This window comes from Salminus brasiliensis, chromosome 20, assembly GCF_030463535.1.
Source record: "Salminus brasiliensis chromosome 20, fSalBra1.hap2, whole genome shotgun sequence".
Taxonomy (NCBI): Eukaryota; Metazoa; Chordata; class Actinopteri; order Characiformes; family Bryconidae; genus Salminus; species Salminus brasiliensis.
Genome location: NC_132897.1, coordinates 30,688,129 through 30,710,151, shown reverse-complemented (window position 1 = coordinate 30,710,151; position 22,023 = coordinate 30,688,129). Strand labels below are relative to the sequence as shown.

Here is a 22,023-nt window from a genome sequence, read left to right as displayed (position 1 = left end):
GCACAGGAAAACCTGCGGTACAGAGGCCTGGTTCACGGAAGCCTGGTTTATGCAGCAGCCCATTTTCCTTGAACTAGTGGGATAATGTAACTATTTCCAGAGTTTCTGCCTCAGACCAATTACTATCGCCATCATATTACACATTAACAACTTATTATAAAGACATTTATAAAATGTCTTTGTGGAAAAATGACATGAGGACATGAGTTGACATGAGGATGGGAGGCTCAAGGCCCTTGCTTATGGCCCTAATAGGCATTTGGCTGGCCTGTGTATGTATAATTACAGTATTTTTTTTCTACACGCATTGCTTTATTAAATGGTATAACAGGAATAATACAAACCAGTTGTCTTTTAAAGCTTCTAAAAACCACTTCACAACACTTTTTTTTTTTTTTTTTTTTTTTACATGAAATGGAATATGTTTATCCCTATTTAATACAGTGAGGTAAGATACCTGGACTTATAGGATCCAATACTAAATAAATAAATATTCTGAGTCAATTCAGTAGGCCTACCATGTGTTGTTAATGCAAATAAACCAATATGCGAGTAACTAAAGCGACACAGGAGAAGACCGTAAATAAACAACACGTTTTACCGATAGCTCTGTTTGTCCGTTTCGGGCAGCCGTACTTGTAGTTTCTGGTGCAGTCAGCCATGAAGATGACGGAAGAAAACAATAATGATAAACCTGTGATTACAGTGGAGGACGTCCAACGTCTGATTAAAAAGAAAGATGAAATAGAGGAACAGATTAAAGCTTACTACGATGTGCTGGAAGACGTAAGTGTGCGTCAACCTACGCTGTTACAAACCACGTGAAACTGCATTTCAGTTTGGCTAGCTAGGCTAGCTAAGCTAATCGCTCGCTGGCTGTTTGTCTCGCTTGTCAAAGTGACGCTGTGCATTTCTCTTGGTTTATAACGCTGTCCCAATGAATGCTTTGTTAACTAGCTAGTTAACTAGCGCTAGTAGTAGTAGATTTTTCTAACCAGCCTGTACGTTACAAGTCAGTTAGCGCTAGATGCTAAGGGGGGTCAGTTAGCACTAAGCTAGCTAGCCTACACAGCCCATCTTTGGCAGTCACGGTGAAGATGAGCACGAGAGTCTTGCAAGTCACTAAATTTTTATACCCTAATTAGTTATACAGGGAGTCAGTGAGGACTACCTAGAAGTTTCCACTCAAATGTGTTAAAAAAAGGAACATTTGTGAACTGAGAATGACTGATTAGATTATGTGTTGCATGCTACTTGTTGTGGTAGCAAAACAGTTGAAGCAATTACTGCTTTCTAAACCCAGTCCATTTGGGCTAAGATTTAGACCTCAAATGTATGTTTTATGCAGTCGTGATGAAGAAGATGGTGCAGGGAGATGGAGAGGAGAGGTAAACTAGTACCCAAATAAATCCCATGACCAGGGCCTGTCACTGACCCTAAAAAAAGCTTGGTTGTGGAGCTCAGTGTAAGATCTCAAGACATGCATTGTTTATTGTATTATTATTATTATTTTTTTGGATAGTACATTAAATGCCTAAATTTGTGTTTTAAACATTGTGGCTCATGGTTCCCATCAACACCACTGTTTAAAGAATGAGTCTGTAAAGTTTCACAATCAAATCACAGATACATTAACCTCATGTTTTGACACATTTCAGCAAGGTGATGTGGGCATGGACGGTCCTCTAGTTGACATTGAGGGCTATCCTCGTGCAGATGTGGATTTGTTCCAGATTCGAACAGCAAGACACAGTATCTCCTGTAGGTAACTAAACACAGGCATACAGACCTTGGCAATAATATTCAAATTGTATACACTATAATATTGAATACAATTTCTCTGTTTAAACTAGTTCCTTCAGTACACCAACCAGTAGTTGTTGTTGTGTAGTGGATAACTCTGCCATGGCAAATTCTGTGGCCCAAGGGTCCTTAGGCAAGACTCCTAACACAGCATTTACCTAGCTTACATTGTGTCTGAATTTCGTGATGGACCAATAGAAATGCCCCAAACAGACTTTGAGTAAAATTGTTTTCATTGACTTTCATTGTAAGTGAAGAAGTCCTGTAAAGTAAATTTGGAGGATTTTTTCAGACATCAACAAAATGTGAGTCGCTCTGGATAAGAGTGTCAGCCAAATGCTATAAACATAAATAGAATAATAGGAACCCTAAATGTGAAGACATGTAATCCTTAATGTGGTGTGGTGTATGTCCAGTACAATTAAATATAAATAAATATACAAAATCATGTAACTAGCAAGGTAGACATTTGTATTGAGGTTGGTGCAGCATAGTGGGTATTAACACCCCCTGGCGGACTAGGATTCGATTCTTTGGCAAAACAAACCTGCCATGCTACATCACTACGAGTCCTTGGGCAAGACTCTAACAATAGATCAACCGGTGTAACATAATTCAGATGCAAGTCACTCTGGATAAGAGCGTCAGCCAAATGCCATAAATGTAAATATGGCAAATATTGGACTCCAATGCAACCATATCACATAAACAGTGCAACGTGCTAGTAGAAGGATTTTATCTGTTTATCATGTTTTCTTTTTTTATATATACAATAAACAAAACCTTTTGATGTCTATTGGTCTATTGGCTATTTGATCATATCACTGAATCATAATTTAACCTTTACTGATTGTTGAATCATTAATGTTAAAAATCACACCATACCTCAAAATGCATTGTTTCTCTTCTAATGTGTCAGGTATGGATTCTTCCAGTCTCCTGAGATCTTTCCTGTCCATTGTAGTCCACTATTCCACTAAACGGGTGCACATTACCATTTTAATTTGATTGTGCCTATTTCAGCAATTCACCTGCTGTTCCAAATTGTGGTCTGATAAGTGTGCTTTTCAGTTGAAGTGTTCCAACCTTCTAATTGGACATGAAGCACAAAGTTAGTGGAGGAATGGGCTCAAGAGGCTGGTTTAATCCGGCTCGAGCAGATGCATAACCACGTATTAGATGAAAAATGATGCACTAATTAGTCTGTAAAGTTTATTCTCCGTTGCTGTGCTGTGTTTTGGCGCCAGGTTTGCAGAATGACCACAAAGCGATTATGGTGGAGATTGAGGAGGCCCTTCATAAGCTGCACGCCCGGGAGAAAGCTAAGCGTGAGCAGGACCAGGCAGAAGCCCAGAGAATGGAGCAGGAGACCTCTTTGCCGGCCCCGTTTGCTCGGGTAGACGCTGTGACGCAGGGCTCCCCTGCTTATCAAGCGGTGAGGTTAAACCCCCTGTCTGCTAGGAGCTTCCTACAGATGTTGAAGAACCTCAGCCTCCTCAGAAAGTACATAATGTCTGTGTTGTCTGACCAGTCCAACCTTTCATCCATACTTTTACACCAACATGTACCTCTTCAGGGCTTCTGAGTGGCACAGCCATTTAAGCATTCATAGGGAAATTGCAGGTCAGTGCTAATTCTGCAGTCCCCAGTGATGCCAGAGAGGCCATCATCGATGCTAGCCAGTTTGGGCAGTCTTTCAATCGAGGCAACAAAATTAGCAGTTAGCGTTCTCCTCCAAGCGCATGCAGCTGTGAAGGCTGGCTTCATGAAAATGCGGATTCACATGCTAGCCTTTACCCAATTTCTGTCTGCATCAATTCATTGGGAGATCTTAACTAGTGGGTTGAAGTTGGAAAATACTGAACTGTGTTTGGATTAAATGTCTTTTTAATCAAAATGTTGCATTATTATTGTTATTATTAGCGTGTAACAGGTCTTTTGAATAGCTCATTTGAACTAAACTGGTTCATCTTGATTGTTTTTTCAAGGGCTTGCACATTGGTGATGAGATCATTCAGTTTGGTTCGGTCAACACAAGCAACTTCCAGAACCTGCAGAATATTGCTTCTGTGGTCCAACACAGCGAGGGGGTAAGTGACCAGGAGAACAGTCCATGTTGCAGAATTGTTTCCTTTTTCCAGTTTATGTTCCAGTGAATTTCCATTTCCTATTAACTTTATTATTTACATGGAGTTTCTCATCTGCCTTTTAGAAATCTGTAAGTATTGCAGTGATTCGGAGTGACCAGAGGGTTCAACTGAGCTTGACTCCACAACGTTGGTCTGGAAGAGGTCTACTGGGGTACGTGCTTGCATTTTCATGAAACCTGCACCAGCTTACAGGTTAACAGTGCTTTAAAGGAGTATGCCATCATTTTCTGCATGACAGTGATGATGTGATCTTTTTTTTTTATTCAACAGATGCAATATAGTACCTCTTCGCAGATGACTGTGATTAGGACACTGAAGGAGAATTCAGACCAAAGGGTTAGCCATGGGTCATCTTCATAGGTCAACCTCTGCACCTTTTTGTCACTGGGTGACTAAAGACATTCTGCATTTTTCAACGCAATGTGGCTGAATGGGTTTATATTCACATTCATAATTATTCTGAAACACATTCATGCATTCAGGCCTACACAATCCTTTGGATGTTGTGTATTATTTAGCATCAATTTCTCTGAGATTACTAACACAGCACTGGAATATTAATAAACATTGAATGTGTAAAGTTTTCTTGTTTTGTCTGAATCATTTAATTATGACTAGCATCTCCTAAACTTGTCATGGTTAACCGACTGCATCTGGTATAAGTGATAAATCATGTTCGTTTGTTATTTTTCTGTGTTTTGGGAATCTTGAGAAGAATGTTTCAGTCATCACTCGAGAGGTCCAGATAGTACTGCGTTGGGAACAGACCTGTCCAACATATGAAATTGAAATGACTGTTACTGCGAAAACTTTCTGGGGAAAAACAGCACATCTACTTGCCACACGTGCCTTTTCAATAAACACAAATTCTGCATTCCAAACCATGTGCTACCACACTAAATAGTATGTAAAAGTAGTGCACTACTAACAGAAGCAAAACAAACACTAACTAGCTTAAAAAATCAATAGCTTAAATTTTTCCTAGGAATTTGTGACATACATGACATTAGATACATATCAAACATGAGCTTTATTCTAATCTAATCAAATCATTATTCTTTTTTTGTGCGAGTCAATGCAGTGAACATCATTGCATTGTAAGGCATATTTAACCCTTTTTTGTTTTTTTACACAATTTGTTTTGACACCCCTGGGAAACGTGGTCACTGAGGACCGGGAGACCGCAAGTGTGCACTTTTAAGGGAACAGTTTTCCTCCTTATGGTTTGGAATGTACCTTGAAAGTGTCTAAATACCTTCCTAGCGTTACTAGCGCAACGGAATTACATATTTTGATGCTTGGGGCATCCTCCTTTACTTTAAGCAACTACAGACAAAATACGGTCGATTTAGACACACCACAAACACATTAGAAGGTAGTAAGCACTGGGCAAGCAGAGGTCGCGTTCTGCGCTCGTCCAATATGCAGATAAGGACCCAGATTTTTAAACCGTGCAGCGTAAAAAACGACTATTATTATTATTATTATTATTATTAATAATAATAATAATAATAATAATAATATCATCATCATCATCGGGGTTAGATATGATGTGAAAAGGACCGGATGTTAGCCCGTGGTTATATTTTTCTGAGTGTAAGTGAAAGCATGTGCAGGTCTCCACTCCAGCCACCAACCGTATCATAGCAACGGTAACGCTTTGGCACTGAGGGTTTGTGGGCTAGTGCTATAGCTAGCTACTCCGCTGAGGCGGCAAGACTTTACAAAGCTATTTACAGCAAAAACAGCTCCACACACCTGCTAAATGTTCGTTTTCGTCGGTTGAACGTTAGCTAGTTTTTATAACATTGGGTTTAGCTAATTATAAACATTGGGTTTAATTAGCTTAGCCAGCTAACGTTAAGTTGCAGGAAGAGTAGCTAAGTAGCGCTAGCTATTTTTGTTACGATGTCAACTGCGGACGAAGCACAGAGTGGAGACCTTTCTGATAGAAGTGATGAAAGTTCTCCAAAAGCAGGAGAGCAAAGCTCAATGGAAAAGCAAGTGGAGACGGAGCTGCAAAAACAGAACGAAGGAGGAGGAGCGGAGGAGAAAGCGCCTGGAACGGACAGCCCTAAAGCCGAGGACGAATCTGTGGACTCGCAGGTGTACACGGCCACCTCGATGTCACTCATGAGCAAGAAGGAGGACGGCGTTAAAACTCACCCACTGGTAATAACTGTTAATGACTCTTATTAAGAGATCTAATAAACCATTAAATGTTTTGCTGCCTCCAAGTGGTCTTGTAATGATGTTTAATGATACTTTTCGTTTTCCTGATGAGTTGATGTGACACTGAAATGATCCCAGTGCGGTTCAGGAAGCTAGTGCTTTGCAGTCTGCAGTATGTAGCCACATTCTGTATGAAAAGTATCCCATAAACAGCAAAAATAGGTGTTGTTGGTGTAAATACGTTCACACCATCTACAGATGCACATTTCTGTTCATTCTAAAGCAGAATTACTGTTTCTTTTCTTTTTAATGTGATTATTAGCTATGTTAAGGCTGTTAAAGCTATGTTAAATCTGTCACTTTTGTGTCACTTTTTAAATATGAGGTGTTTGGATATGTATTATGTTAATAACTTTATTATTTTACAACCTTGTAGCTTCCTGCTGATTACCTGCAATTTGTAAGGTTGTGTAAAACACCAGTAAAATAAAATCATTACAAACAGTTGGATGGACATGTACAATGTTATAAGGTATAAAGTTTTGAAATATACCAGATAAAAACTTTAAAAGCACCCTTTTGTGGACACTGGAAATGCAGAAAATGTTTTGGATGGTTGGGTAAAATGGTCTAGACTGAAGGTGGAAATGTTGTAAATCCACTTCAGAGAGTTTGAAGGTAGTCTTGCTCTCTGCTCTTCTGTAGTCTTGCAGTTAATGACCTTACAATCAGCAAGAAAACTGAAAAACTTGGAAGTTAAATCAGTCTGGACAAATAACGTCTTTATTAAAAGCGAGTCGATAAGACAGGATCCAGATCCAAAGTTACAATTTTAAAATAAACAGCAAAGCTTTTTGACATGGAACCAAAGATTTTGAGATGCATAATTCTTCTAGTTCAGAGTTGATTAAAAACTAGCTCTGACCACTGCGTTAATTTCTTGGTCAAATTTAACCAACAGTTTCCTGGTGTTGCTTTGCTTTGAAAAATTTTAAGACAGTCTTGCACAGAGCAGTTATGACTGTTCAATTCTTTTATGTTTCTAGATTCTGTAAGCACTGGAAATAATGCACAATGCTATGTGGTTGCAGACTCTAGATTGGGCCTTTGGGATCAACCCGACCTTACCTGTCTTCAGTCTCCATGACCAAGATCGACTTACCGTCTTCTATGGTTGTTCCCATGTAGCTGTTGTATATGACCACACCTCTAACTCCCAGCGTCTTTTGCAGGTAAGACGTTCTGATGATCTTTGCAGCTTTGTAACTTTAGAACTGTAGACTACATAACCCATACAAAATGTGAGTTTAACGTACAGATACTTCCATCAGGTTCTCGCTGGGAGTACAATCTGGCATTACTTCACTACTTTTAATTCATCATATGCCAGTTATGTTTTCATTCTCCAACTTTTCTTAGAATTAAAACATGACTGTGCCTGTAAGTTTGTTTAATTCTGTTCTGATCAGCCGACTCCTGCGTGAATAAAATAAGGCACGCCGTGTTCAGAAATCAGATCAGACTGAAATTTTATAGAGCCAAGTTCAAACCAAACGCCTCCAGGGTGTTGGAAAAAAACATAAACCATAGCCACACCTTTCAGATATGTGGATTTTTGGACACATCCTTCACTGTAGTAGCTCTTCTACATAAGCCAAACTGCAGTAAGCTAAAAAGGATCTTGGGAATCTTCATGGTTCAGGCATCACAGAGATGGAAAGTAAAGAATCATAAAGTCATCATTAATAAAATTCGATTATGATACTTTTATTTTTTACTTTTATTTTTTCCTAAGATGACATGTGTGTTTCAGCTTTTAAATCAGTTAGAAAGAAGCACAGTCTGAATTTAAATGATTCAGTTTTGAAAGACAATCCAGAAAGACAATTCCTCTTTATTTTAACAGAGTGAGTCCAATTTCTCATCCTTATTCTCTTTCAAAGGAATGAAATGAAACTGCTTTATCTTTAGCGACCTCACAACAGCTGACAGAATCATCTTCTGCCCACAAACAGTTTGCAGTCCAGCTGACAAATCTTAGCTAATTTTCTTTCTAGTTCTTGTAGAAAAGTATAATGGATTTTTTTATTCTTGTTTAATAAAATCTGTTTCCATACATGATTTATTGAGTGCTTGTTTGCTGGCTAATTTAGCTTATGTATGCTTACATTCAAAGTAACCTAATTGGCTGTAGGTAATTCACTCATAATCATTTAAAAACGTAAATAAATAATAGCAAAGTGTTCCATATTGTATAACAAATCATGAATTGCACATAGTTTACTGCAAACCTTGCGCCTTGCCCCATGAAGATGAGTACTATGAATACTAGAGTAACTTGCTGTACTAGTAAAAGTAAATAGTCACGGACAGTACTAATCTTCATTACTAATGTTTTTCACAATACATCAAACTGTTGAATTTCTTAAAATATTATGCATGTTTTTATAAGGTTTAACATAATATGTGCCCTTTAAGTGTTTTTTTCTGGTAAAGTAGAAATGGTGATTTGTTTTTTGTATGCTCTGAAGGGTCACTGCAGTCCCGTTTCCTGCATGTGTGTCAGCGAGGACAGACGCTGGCTTGTGACGGCTGACAAAGGCCAAGAGAGCCTTGTTATTATATGGGACTCATACACAGGGTATTATCTGCAAATCATTTTATTTGAATTTTATTCAAATCATGAATTTTCACAATATTCTCTTTTCCTCTCAGTCAATCAGTGTTTGATGTCTAAAAGTTGCCTTTTTTAAGCTTTTCACTTGAACTACAAGACTAAATGTACATTATGCTTCTAGTTCCAGCGCAATGTTAAAGATGTAAAGTTTGTTCAACTACCACAACTACTGTTAATTGTTTACACACATTTTTTAATGATCCATTGAATCAATGGTCACTACATGTTTTATAGGATCCCTGTGCGCACTATGTTTGAATGTCATCCTGAGGGTGGTGTAGTTGCTCTAGCATTGTCAAAGGATTCAAAATATCTTGTGACTGTTGGAGCTGGAGCAGTTCAGGTTGGTCTTTGATTTTCATGTCACGTTGTTGTGACTACACAGATTATATTTGATTTGCTTTCTTTGAAGCAAACAGTAGATTTTAATGTTATTTGCAGAGAGTATGTATCTGGGACTGGACGAATGAGACCGAAAGTCCAGAATGCCAGGTGGACATCCACCCAGAGCATGGATTCCAGGTATTTAGCTACACAATATAAAGCCAAATTGCTTGCAGAAAAACTCACAACACGATTCTAATATGCTAGTGATTTGCAACTGTACAGGTTCCTAGTAAATAGAAGCTAACATAGATATATACATAGAATGCCTTTAATGAACAATAAGCTGTAGAAGATTCTAAAATGACTGAGAACATTTACAGTTACAACATCAAAAGTCTATTTGTGATAAAGTAAATATCCTCCTCTGCATTGAAGTGATTATAAATATTATTATACATAGGAAATACTGTTAAGTCAGAAGTGTATAGCAGATATTAAGATTATTTGTTAATCCACAAAATCTTTTCTAGAATCACATCTTGTTCAGCACTACAGACAGCTTTCGGCTACTGAGTAACAGTGACAGTCATGTCCTCTTTTACACCTGGGTAAGTACCAGTACTGTCTGTGTATTATACCTTCAATACTCATTCATTTAATGTATAAAATGTATGAAAAGTAATGTCATTTTAAACGCTGCTTCTATCTTTTTAAAATAGGAGTTAAATAAGAACATAATAGAGGGCACAATGTATTTGTGTATTTGTATGCTAATAATATACTCTGTTCAGAATCGGGGAGTCATGGAATATTCAGCCCCAGAGATTTCAGATAAGGTAAGTCACTATCTGCATTACCGTTCCTGTGAAGCTCCTGTAAATCTGAAGAGATGGCTATGGCGGAACTTTGATGCAAGTGCAGACAGAAGTTTGATAGGGCTCAAGCACAATATCAGAAAGCACAAAGTCAGAGACGTTCCAAAATGACTTTAGCAGCAAAGGTGTCAAGCAACAGGAACTGAAGTACAGGCAGAGGTCTTAGAATTCAGATTGTGAATTTGAGACTTTGCAAACCCTGAACTGAAGAGAGTCATTTTAACAGAGCAGTCGCTTGATACTTCTGATGTATGCAAATTACTGAACAAAACACATAATGAGGTGCCACAAAGGGTTCATTGAATGATACCTTTGAAGCGATTGAAACCCATGTTTGAGAAAGCACCTTGCGTGTGATGAACCTTTTAAAGCTTTAAAGAACCTCCATTCAAAATCCAATCAAATCGTTGTTCTTGTCATGTCACATTAACACAGGTATAGTGGTGAGTGAAAATTAGTAGTAAATAGACAATATATACACTATACTATATATACACATATAACACTATAAGTTACACTTTATTTGTGAAATAATGAAATGTTGTTAATTGAGCCACCACATTCTGGAATTTAACCTGGTATTTGTCTGTCTCTGCTGTAGACATTCAGCAAGGTGGTGGGTGCCTTCAGCCAGTCTGTCTTCCACTGTAGTGGCGTACAGGCTTTCTCTGTTACGTTGGCAGGGAATCTGGTGCTTTGGGATGTCCTGAAAGGGTCTGCCAGTGACCACAACAAAGCCATGAAAGCCACCAAACTCATTCCTTTGCAAAACAATGGAATCACTGTGCTGACTCTGTCTGACAGGTACTCACATGCTTATCATCTACGAACAGTTTTCCACCAACACAGAGAACCCGTTGACCAGACAAGGAACCTTTTAAGGATCCACATTTAGATAAAAGGCATATATAGAGACCCATTATTCAGCTATGCTTGAAGTACCCTTTCGTGAGTATTTTAGCCTTGTTGTGCGATGTAAAATTAAGTAATAAATAATAATGCTTCTGTCTGCTGGTCTATGGTACTGCAATGAGCTTTCGGCTAGCACCCACTTGCTTCACCATGTCCCCCTGGCCATTACGCCTAGCACGCACAGCCCTTTGGCTCTCCCAAAACTAGTCAATCATGAGAGAAAATGAATCGATTAAGAAACGCAGCGACTTTACATATTCCTACATCTCCATCTTCATCCATTCACTGCCTTTTTTCCCACAGCTTCATTGTAACCGGTGACGTAAATGGACATGTCAAATTCTATGACGAGAGCTTCAAGCTCATTAACTGGTACAGTGAATTCAATTTGGACCCCATTGCCTCCATTTCCTTCTCAAAGGAAATTACTTCCAGCAGCAGTGTGGGATCCCAGAAAGACTGCACTCTAAATGCCAAGCCATTGGTCATCAGGTAAATTTGTCCGTACTGAAATCATTTGAACTATTAAAAATAATAGGTTAACTGTTTTAACTTCAGAACAAATCTGAGGATCTGAGTGAATGAGTGCATAGCATAAATCCATCCAGCTCCCCGCCCACTTTAGCTAGCTTTCATTTGGTAAAATACTACTGAATATTTCCAACTAAGCTTTTTTTTCCTTTCACAGAAACTTTGTCCTCTCAACAGTGAGTGCAACCTTGGTCCATGTGAACGTTCAGGGCAGTGTGGCACAGTCTCTGCTGAAGGAGCACGTAGAGTCGCTGGACACAGTAGCTTGTCACCCCAAGCAGCCTCTAGTGGCTATGGGCAGCCACAGTGGACTCTTGAAAGTGTGGGACTATGAGACGAAAACAGTAGTCTCTAGCAGAGTCTTCCATACAGACAAGCAGATCCAGTGCATTGCCTATGATCCTCAAGGTAATCTCATGTGTTCAGATCTATGGCATTAATTAAGGTACTGTTAGCTACTCCAGCCTTCCACACATATCTGATTTTTTGTTATTTGTTTTATTTAATAAAATATAGGGTAGCCAATGCAGGAGGTGTGTAATGGGGATCTGTTGGTGTGTTTGGCAGGTTTTTATCTGGCTGTGGGTTTTGCCAGTGGAGCAGTGCAGATTCTGGATGCATGCACCCTGCAGCAAGAAAGAGAGGAGAGCTTTCAGTATAGTCAGGACTGCATTACCCATCTTACCTTCTCCCATGATTCCTCCTACTTGGCCACTGCGGTGAGTGTGGAGCTTGCAGCTGTTGGTGGAAACTGTCCATTTATGATTTAATCCGCCGTTTGATGTTTTTAAATCAATAATTTACATCAAATCATACATTTAAAATTTCAAAGAATTTTGCACCAGGAATGATGCACCAGGAAGGATGCTTGTTTAGATGTTCATTCTGATGCTAAACACAGAAAAGGTCTTCTTTTCAGAAATCTTCCATGAAAGTTGTTATTACCCAGTAGAACAGTGCACTATCACTCCATCGGCTAAATAAAGGCTATTTTCATTCTCAAAGTCCTTGGCACCTGCTTAGAGGGGCCCTTGACTTCTGATTGTTGGGACTTTGAAATTTGCATTACCTGACCTTATATATCTTAATGATGATTATGAAAAAGAAAACATAGCTCTAATAAGCTAATAAGGTCTGAGACTGTGGTAAACATAATCCTGAAATCTAATTTTTTATATATTATATAAAATAATTTGCTAATCTTGCCTAAAATGCCTAATGCCTAAAAGAATGCTTTATCTTTAACATTGTGCCTTTTGGAGAATAGTGACTCACATAACTATTCACAAAAATTTGGACCAGGTATGTCCAAACTTTTGCATGCCACTGTATCTGTTAATTAGGAACTAAAATAATGACCCATAAAGTACTTAATTTAACAAAAGTTGAAGTGAAGCTTTGGGATGTGACCATGAAAATCTAAAGTAGATTTACCTTCTCTGGTTTTGTCATTTTTCACAGGACACCGGAAAGGCTGTGACTGTGTTTCAGCTCTGTAAGGAAGGTAGTCAGCATGTGTGGGAGTACCTAGGAAGGCACCACTCTCACTACAAGCCCATCCAGGACCTGCTGTTTGGAGTGCAGCTGGACAGCACGCAGCCACGTCTACTTTCTCTGGGCATGGATCGCAGGCTAGTGAGTATCTAATATTTGGTCTTATGTTTTTCACAGTATATTTTCCCATGCCATCGTGGGTAAACCACTGAAGCAACACATATTCAAGACTTGGCTAATGCTGGATTGGAGATCAGGTAGACGTAATCGATTTAAAATAAAATGGATCCGTAATATTTCTGTAATCAGACTAGCAGCATTTAAGAAGCAGAAATCAGAGATTTTAATTTGTTGGTATGTGTCCATATTTTGCCGTACCATATTGTAACATAAAATATTACAAAATTAAAGTCATATTAGCAGGCGTTTGGAATACAGAGAACACATTTAGCTAATTTGTACTGCACATTCTGTTTATTTGCATTGTGGCATTTACAAAAAAAAAAAAACATTTAAGTTACAGTTGTTGCTGTATATATTAAGTTAAGTTTGGTGCAATTGATATGTAGACTTAGACTTCTACTCAGTTCTCAGTCAGACTTCTACTAATTTTACTCAGTTATTCTCTGTTCTTCTAACAAATTGCTCCTCTGTAGTTCCTTGATATCCCTCAGAGAACTCTCAGGGCCCTGGTTTCCCCCAATATCTCTGTTATTAGAATATAGCCTGTTATGAATAAACAGTGTCTTGTGAGTGGCCTGCAACTGACCCGACCAACCAAACCATTTGGTGAAGAAAACAACAGTCCAAAAAGAGTTCTTTGGGTGGTCTGTATAGACCATTGTCCTTTCTAAAAACCTTTAAAGAACCCTTTTAAACCCTTGCAAGATGTCTTCAAAGACTTAACCTCTTAATACAGACATGGGCAAAATTGAGCACTGCAAGCTTTTCAGCACTGTAACTAAGTATTTTGATCTTTTTTTACAATAAATTTATATCTTCAGTACCTAAATTTGTAACATATTTGTAAAATCATTCTGAATGTTCGGTGCAAAATCTTGCTAATTTCTAATTTCACTTTCTGTTTTCTCTCTGCACCCATTAGGTTGAGTATGACCTGCAGAAAAGCAAGAAGGACGAACTGTTGATCCTCAGCTTGGATCGCATTGAGCAAAGTGCTCATCCCACCTGCATGGCCTGGTATCCACCTTTAACCACTGAACACTTCTTGCTTATCGCATCCGACAACTACAAGATGAAACTGATCAACGTCACCACTAAGATGTGCAGGTCAGGTTCTTAAAAGTCTCTTTACAGCCCAGTTTTGTGTGATCTAGGGAACATGATCTGGAGATTGACTTGATTTTGTATTTGGTAAGAATGTTTGCATAGAATGGAGAGCAAGCCAAACGACAACAATGAGAGAGCTGTCCACTGTGTAGGCTGGTGGTGGTTAGTCCAGGAGTTCAGCATCTTACAGAGGGCTGGGCATCAAAGGCCTTTGGAGAGTAGGAGAGTCACACAAAGAATAATTGGGGACAGTGGCTACCCTGTTTGAGTGCAGTGCAGTATCTTGCACCAGTGAAGGGGGCAAAGGGGGCTTCTTAGATTAGCACACTTCAGTTTATTAGGTGCTCTGTGAACATCTTCCAAACCTGTGATGCAAATGTTTACTTGATCAGATCTGTACAGGTAGACACATAGAAAAGTCAGCACTGGGAAGACGTGAAAGAAGGATAAGACCAGACGCATTAGAGAATAAAACTGTATGGCAGTGTTACCTTCAGTCTGAGAGCCATGTAACCAAATCCAAGATTGCAGTGGGACGCTGACTTGGAGTTTGATACTTGGCATTTAACAAGCACTGAAGTATTAATGAACATCGAGTTGCGAATTAATTCATCACATCCAGTAGCAGTATGGCCTACGGATTGTCGAGCCTCACAGTGGGCCTGTTTGGATGGTAACTTCATCTACACTGATTTCAGTTTGTCAATTACCCAGAGGATGGTTAGCTCCCAGTTAGGTGGGAATGAAACATGACCTAGAGCCTAAAGATGGAATACATATAATTAAGCACATGCTTTGGTGTTTTTGGTAAAATGGAATTGGGTAACAAATAAAAACCATGTGGCTTCAAAATATCATCACTCCTTTAGGGGAAGCTTAATGACAAGTTAGCCCATGGTTGCACACATGATAGTTCCCTGGTGTCAGTAAAGGACAACTTGGTAATTTAAGATAAGATAAGATAAGATAATCTTTTATTAGTCCTGCAGTGGGGAAATTCTCAGTGTCACAGCAGAAAGGGATAGCAAGACACTCAGTTACTCAGTTACAATAGCTAACTTCCATTTTGCCCCAACAAGTCTGAAAGAGAAAATTATTTAGATTGTTCTGAGTAAACTCAGGGCTCACAGGGGTCTTGAATGATGCGAAGCACCCATCTTTTTACCTGTGGTCTTTTCTACAGCTTAAAACTGCACTTAAGCCAAGTCCCTGATGTGCTTCACTTGTTTAAAAAAAGGTGTAATATCTAATTTAATGATATTCAAATACTTGTATAATTAAACAGACAGTATGATAAATTCAGAATATTATAACTGCAATCTTCTTGGCAGTTTGGAACTGAAGGACACTTGTATTGCTATTTTTGTACAGAAAAACACTCCTTGGACCCACATTTGGATCTCCAGTGAAGAAGATGCTGATCATCCCACCTTGTAAGGACAAGGATCCAAGTTCTCGTTACATGGCTTATATAACACAGGACAAGGTTTGTACCAAACATTTGTTAGCACTGCTAGCATTTTTCTTTTTATATTTTGAGTAACAACAATGATTACTAATAAAATGTGGTCTGATTAACAGTTCAGCTGTTATTGAACTAAACTAATAACACACAAACAGCTGAACTGTTCATGACTTGTATTGAGCACATTAAGTAAGCATCCACTATGTAGACTAGTAAGTATAAAGTTAACAAACCTTTATGTTACTGACTTCTCCAAGAGCTAATTGGCAACAGGTGTTTCAGTTAAGGAGATGAGATTGGGTTTCACAGGTGCTTAATTAAATTCTATTAAATTCAATTCAATTTTCTTTTTATATTATGTATATTATACATTGAACAGAAGGATTTGACTAAATGTCTGGGGCAATAGTGTACAAATAACTTATTCATAATTTGTTTGCTTCTTGGTGATGACTTACAATGGTTGATGTTTATAGACAGCATCTGAGTTAACTGTGAAATATTGCTGAAACTTTACAAAAATCATTGCTTGCTTCTATACATTTTGCCTGTAGTGTAGATATATATTAACTATAGTAACTAATCGATGATTATGGAACTAAATGTCCATTAATATCACTTATCTCCTTTATGTAGGTTGGAGTTCAGATTCTGCCACTGGATGGCAACCCATACAAGTCCTCAGCACTGATATGCCACTCCATGGGTGTCTCCAGCCTGGATTGCTCCTATGATGGCAGATATATTTTCACAGCTGGTGGAAAGGACAAGACAGTCTTCTCATGGGAGATCAGCCTTCTGTAAGCCCTTAAGACTTAAGTATATCATCATGGGAAAACAAAAAATCTTCCCCAGTCCATACAGTATTTAAGTCAAGTCAAATTTATTTGTTTAGCGCTTTTTACAACTGTTGTTGTCACAAAGCAGCTTTACAGAATTAGTAATTAGTAAAAGGAAACAAAAAAGTAATAACATAAAAAGACATAAAGGATCCAAGACCCCCAGTGAGCAAGCCAACGGTGACAGTGGCAAGGAAAACCTTTGTGGCAAGGAAGAAACCTTGGGAGGAACCAAGACTCACAAGGGGGGCCCATCCTCCAGAACTACTTATAAATTATTGATAAAAGTTACCAAACAATCTATACTGTTGAACTGCTCTGATCATAATCATAATATAATAATCATGGTGTAGTAGAACTTACCTTAACTTGCCATAGTTATGGCAGTGATGGTCAGAGTAATGATAGTTAATAGTGATAATATTAATAGTGGCAAATAGTTAAGAGTCCAGTATTTAAATGAAAAACGGTAGCCCCCCTAAACTAATTAGTGCTTGATCCACCTTTTTTAGCAACACTTCTTGTTACTGGAAATCAGTTTTTCTCTCTGTGGATGAGATTGCTGTAGATTAGCTCACTCTTCCTTGCTTTCCTTTTATGACCTGCCATAACATCACAATGATGTTTAAGTCAGGACTTTGACTAGGCCACTCAAGAAACCTTCATTATGTTACTTTTGAGCCATTCAGTGGTGGACTTGCTGTGTTATGTGGCTGCATATAGAAGAACTCATGGTTTGCACAGTTACCTTGGCTCTAAAGCATGAACGCATACACAGTCACACTACCACCACCGTGTTTGACTGTTGGACTTGGTGTAAATTCTGTGTCAGCAGTGCTACATCATCTATAACCCCTGTCCTCCAAAACTACTTTTGACTCATCCATCCACAAAACAGTTTTTCAAATGGTTTAGGGATAGCCCAGTGTGATTTGGCAAATGACATGCCTTTATTTTCTTGTACATCAGTGGTTTTCACTTTGCCATGGACTCCCATGGATATCAATTATTGGCTAATCACTTTCTAATAGTAAAGTCATAAACACTTTAAGGTGAGCAAGGCTTGCAGTTTCTTAGATGTTCATCAAGTTCTTTCTGGACTTTCTGGATGAGTTGTCGCTGCACTGTTGGAATAAATGTGATAGGCCGGCCACCTCTGAGAAGATTTTACATAGTTTTCTTAATTTGTAGATAATAGTTCTCAATGATGTTCACTGGAGTCCAAAGTCCACATATAATTCTTTACTTTTTTTCTCATCTCTTCACAGAATTGTCTTATTTAAATGATGGTTAGATTTAAAAGAGCTGGCAGTAATGGTGGCCAGCTGCCAGGGTATATTTTTATTAATTGCAATTATCGACATTATTTGAATAATTAATTGCATAACTAAGGGACAATTACTTTTACCTTTTTTTACACAGTACTTCTCTCTCTCTTCAATAAATGAAACCATCATTTAAACTGTATTTAACTTAGATTGTCTTGTATTTATATTTGTTTAGGGTCTGGAACAAATATGATGTAGACAAAATAGACTGTATAGTCTTAAATGCACAGTAATAGTTTGGGAAATCATAACAAAATAACTTAATAGTTGCATAAATACTTATTATTTTCAGTACTGTCCTCATCCATTAAGAATTAAACTGTCTGTGCAGCGCATTGGAGGCAGTTGCTTCTTTAGGAGGAAAAGACATGGATCCTTTTTACACCCTTTTAGAAGGAGGAAGAGATGGAGAACTTTTTAGGGTAAGATCTTTCGTGTTAACACTTGAATTTAGCACATGTTAATAAATTTTAAAAATTCATTTAAGTCTGTTATCATACCAACATTACCAGTAGAATCCACTACTAATCCACTACACTACTAATCCACTACACTACACTTCTGTCACACAGAATTATTTTCAGATGCTCCTGTTTCTAATGCTATGTTTTCTCCTAACCAAAGCCTGTGTTTGTTCCATTAGGCGATGGAGGAGTTTTTTTATTACTGCCAGTTGCGCAATCAGGGCAGCGACTCCATGGAAACCAGACAAGTGTCTACTCACATCCCTCTCACTGAAGTGCCCTTTGTCGTGAGGGCACTTGGCTTCTACCCAACAGAGCAAGAGGTACAAGTTTGGCACAGCAATTCAAAATGCCCAACTCAAAATGCCCAACCCAAAACGCTGGGTCATTAAGAGTCACCCAAATTGGTAATTAAATGTGACCCAGCACTGGAATGTTTGACTATATATGCTTGAATATTTTTCTTTGTTTAATAAAACTAAATACTTATTAGTCTAACGGGATACTGATGACACACTGTTCAATTCAAATAAAATTTTATGAATGTTTTTGTAAAGAGATGACAAATGTTATAAACGCTTTTGTTTTACTAAAACAAACAGATGACTAAAACTTTCACACATCCCCTGCTCACAAGAATACTCTTTATGATATTATTTTACATGCATATTGATGAAAGTTTACTTATTGATTCCTGTCAGTTTTCTTCCCCCCAACTGCTGTTAATTTTTCTTCAGGCATTGTTTATTAATGCTGGGGAAGCATTTGGAAAGAAAAAATTACCCAGCAGTTTTAAGGGTGTACAGTTTGTTTCAGTTCTGTAGGAAATTATGTAAAGCATCTGAAAGCTTCTTATTTCACCACAATATTGCTTTAATTATTTTGTTAAAATAGAATTGTTTTTAAAAACACACCCAATACACAGATGTAATTGGTGGAACTTTTAGCCAGTAGTAGAATATAGACAGTGAAAATAACACACCAAGGGTTTGTTGTTATGTTTGACAGTAGCCAAAGCCAATATGGGGTATTGTTGAAGATAAGCTGTATTTTTAAGTATATAAAAACAACATTTAGTCACCATGGGTCTTAGAGCTAACCCAGTTCTGCATACACCCAGGGATGCCACAGCCACCTCAGCATCCCCTGCCCTTCATAAAACTGTTCCAGTTTAGTGATGCAGCAAATGTAATACTATTAGCTGGGCATCAAGGCTATGCAACAGCATCATATAAAACTAGTAGCAAGGGGGCGTTTTTTTTGTAGTAGGTAACATGTGGGAAAAGTGAAGTTCCTGTACTGTTAAACTGTATTTCTTCTTTACTCTGCCCTAGCTGGAAGACATGCAGAATGAGGTCAAATTCAGCGATTATGCTGAGACGGGAAAATATGTCACCGACATTGACCTTGAGGAGTTTATCAAGTTGTACGTCAATCATCGGCCAGCTTTCGGCACCTCCAGGGAAGAGCTCTACAAGGCCTTTCAGATTCTGGGTGTGCCAGATGAGAACGGGCTGCCAGTAATCACCCGAGAAGAGCTACTGGAGTGTCTACAGGCCAGGGGTACCTTCATTGGTTGCCAGTAGCGTCTACTGTCTTTACTCTACTCCATTTGTCCAAATGATGTAAATCAGCCGTGGTCAGACAAGAGTTTGGTGTATGAAGATCACATTTTTACTTCTGCACTGGAGCTACAATGCTAAAATAGTTTATTATAGGTTAATGTAATGAAAGCTGATGTATTTCAGTCTGCATTATTTTAAAGTCATGTCTAAATCATTAAATAACTGTTTGGGTTTGAAACTGCATATGCAGGTCTGTTTGGTGTAAATCTATAATTTGGTCACAGAGGTAGAGAGTTGCGCTTACACTGTGGTGCAAGATGCAGCACATTATCCCACCTTTTTGGCATTAGCAAACTAGCTGTGTCTTTGTGTATCTGGAACGTATTGTAGCCATTGGTGCAAATGTACAAATATTTGTTAGCTGTTTCATTACATCCCTATAATATGAAATCAGTAAATTAGTTCTTAAAACCATAGTTTTAATAACCGCATCATACATCAGGTCCTGAATCAGTGCAGTGACTTTTATAACTAATCCGAAACCAAGCTAATTTTCTCTTGATCTCAGGTGAACACATGACTGATGAGGAGCTGGCCGAATGCTTCATGACACTGTTGAGCTTCAGTGTGGAAGGAGGCCGATCTGAGGCAGAAACAGTCGACCATAAAGGTACAGTAAAGGGATGGCACCTCACATCCAAAATAAGGGGCAAAAAGTTGTGTAAACAAGAAGTGTCCTCTGCTGTGTTTAAATGGTGTTGTTTAGACAAATTCTAATCAACATTGTTTTACCACCATGAGATTCAGTCGAGCAGCCAAGACATGTATGATATCTGATGTGTGCTTCTTTAGCTTACAATAAGGTTTGCCAAGCTAACATAGCTTAAAAAAACACTGAATTTAGACTGTCACTGTTAGAATCTCATTTCTGTTAATACATGCCCATGCCAAGTTGTCTCCTAACCCGCTAAAATACAGTCAGATCATAATGTGTTAAATGCAGGAAAATGGATGTTGCTTTGAATATGCTATGGTTCAGAATAAGGCATCTTCTATAAATAAACTTTCCTTAAAACTTTTCCGTTTTCGTTTTTTTAGAAAACTGTGACCTTTTAAAGATTGTTTTTGGCTTTTGGTCCAGTTATGAGTCCTTAGCTATGCTGGCAAACAAATGTGAGCAGGACCTTATGTGGATAATCGCATAGTTCAAAGTTTGAATGCTTTTTATTCATTTTTTTAATCTGTAATATAGGTGACAGTTTAGGTCTATGTTTGTTAACAGTGTCAGCCTAGCATCTTCCTTTTTAAAGTAAGGAAGTACACGTCAGGTACCAAACATGTGGAGTGACAGATTGTGGTGTGTGTGTGTGTGTGTGTGTTTTGAGACAGACCCCGAGTTGCTACTGGAAAGTGAGTTGCCCCTGAACATCACCATGGACACATTTGCCACAGATATCCTGGGATTTCCTTGTGTCACCCCAGAGCTTCCTCCTGAAGAAGGCTCCTTCTCATCCCCTGTGCCTTCTGAAGTCTCTCTTGAGCAGATGTGAGACACTTGCTCTGGGGGTACAGCAAAAGATGTGTTATTTTCACAGGGAACACTGGAATACGTACAGGAGCAAAGAAACCAACATAGTTACCATTAAATTCTAAATATTGTATTTTGTTTTTTTTGCTGATATTTATATTAAACTGAATCCTAGAAGTATAGAAGTATTGAAAATTTGTAATTGGAAATAAATATATTCACTGAGCTGGGCTGCCTTTATTGTTAGATATTTTTCCTTTTTCACTGGTTATGTGAATGTAGTAGTTGTTCGAGCTTTCTAGTTGTTACAGTTCGGCGTTGTAAACTCCTTGTAAATTCCTGTTTTTTTTTTTGGTAAGGTCTTTAGCCTCCAGGATCGCGCTCAGAGGGCGCAGGCGCTAGAGATGATTCACTTCTATTGGATTTGCCGAGTCGAATCATTTAAACAGAACCGATTCATTGAATCTAATTTAGTGAATTGAACGCTTGAATCACAGATTATACGATTCACGAGTCAAATCTCTTCTACGTAAAATAGTACATTGTAGAGAAACTTACAGACTGATGTGGTGATTAGAGCCAGGGGGTCATTTTATGCACGTC

At 38.3% G+C, this 22,023-nt stretch overlaps 2 protein-coding genes across 2 annotated transcripts; both read left to right on the top strand.

Moving 5' to 3' along the window:
- Positions 1–612: 612 nt before the first annotated feature.
- psmd9 (proteasome 26S subunit, non-ATPase 9) lies at positions 613–4,538 on the top strand. Its single transcript, XM_072664683.1, has 6 exons — positions 613–786; positions 1,659–1,761; positions 3,051–3,238; positions 3,792–3,893; positions 4,016–4,104; positions 4,224–4,538. The coding sequence occupies exons 1-6, from the start codon at positions 661–663 to the stop codon at positions 4,249–4,251; spliced, it is 636 nt and encodes a 211-aa protein (XP_072520784.1). The 5' UTR covers positions 613–660; the 3' UTR covers positions 4,252–4,538.
- A 1,323-nt stretch (positions 4,539–5,861) lies between these two features.
- Positions 5,862–21,590, top strand: cfap251 (cilia and flagella associated protein 251). Its single transcript, XM_072664741.1, has 20 exons — positions 5,862–6,125; positions 7,217–7,357; positions 8,657–8,766; positions 9,037–9,145; positions 9,244–9,324; positions 9,660–9,737; positions 9,921–9,965; positions 10,606–10,808; positions 11,220–11,408; positions 11,605–11,855; positions 12,015–12,166; positions 12,909–13,082; positions 14,047–14,231; positions 15,603–15,717; positions 16,333–16,496; positions 18,195–18,285; positions 18,507–18,650; positions 19,662–19,890; positions 20,461–20,562; positions 21,282–21,590. Exons 1-20 carry the CDS (start codon positions 5,862–5,864, stop codon positions 21,440–21,442), a joined length of 2,988 nt encoding a protein of 995 aa, XP_072520842.1. The 3' UTR covers positions 21,443–21,590.
- Positions 21,591–22,023: the final 433 nt, after the last annotated feature.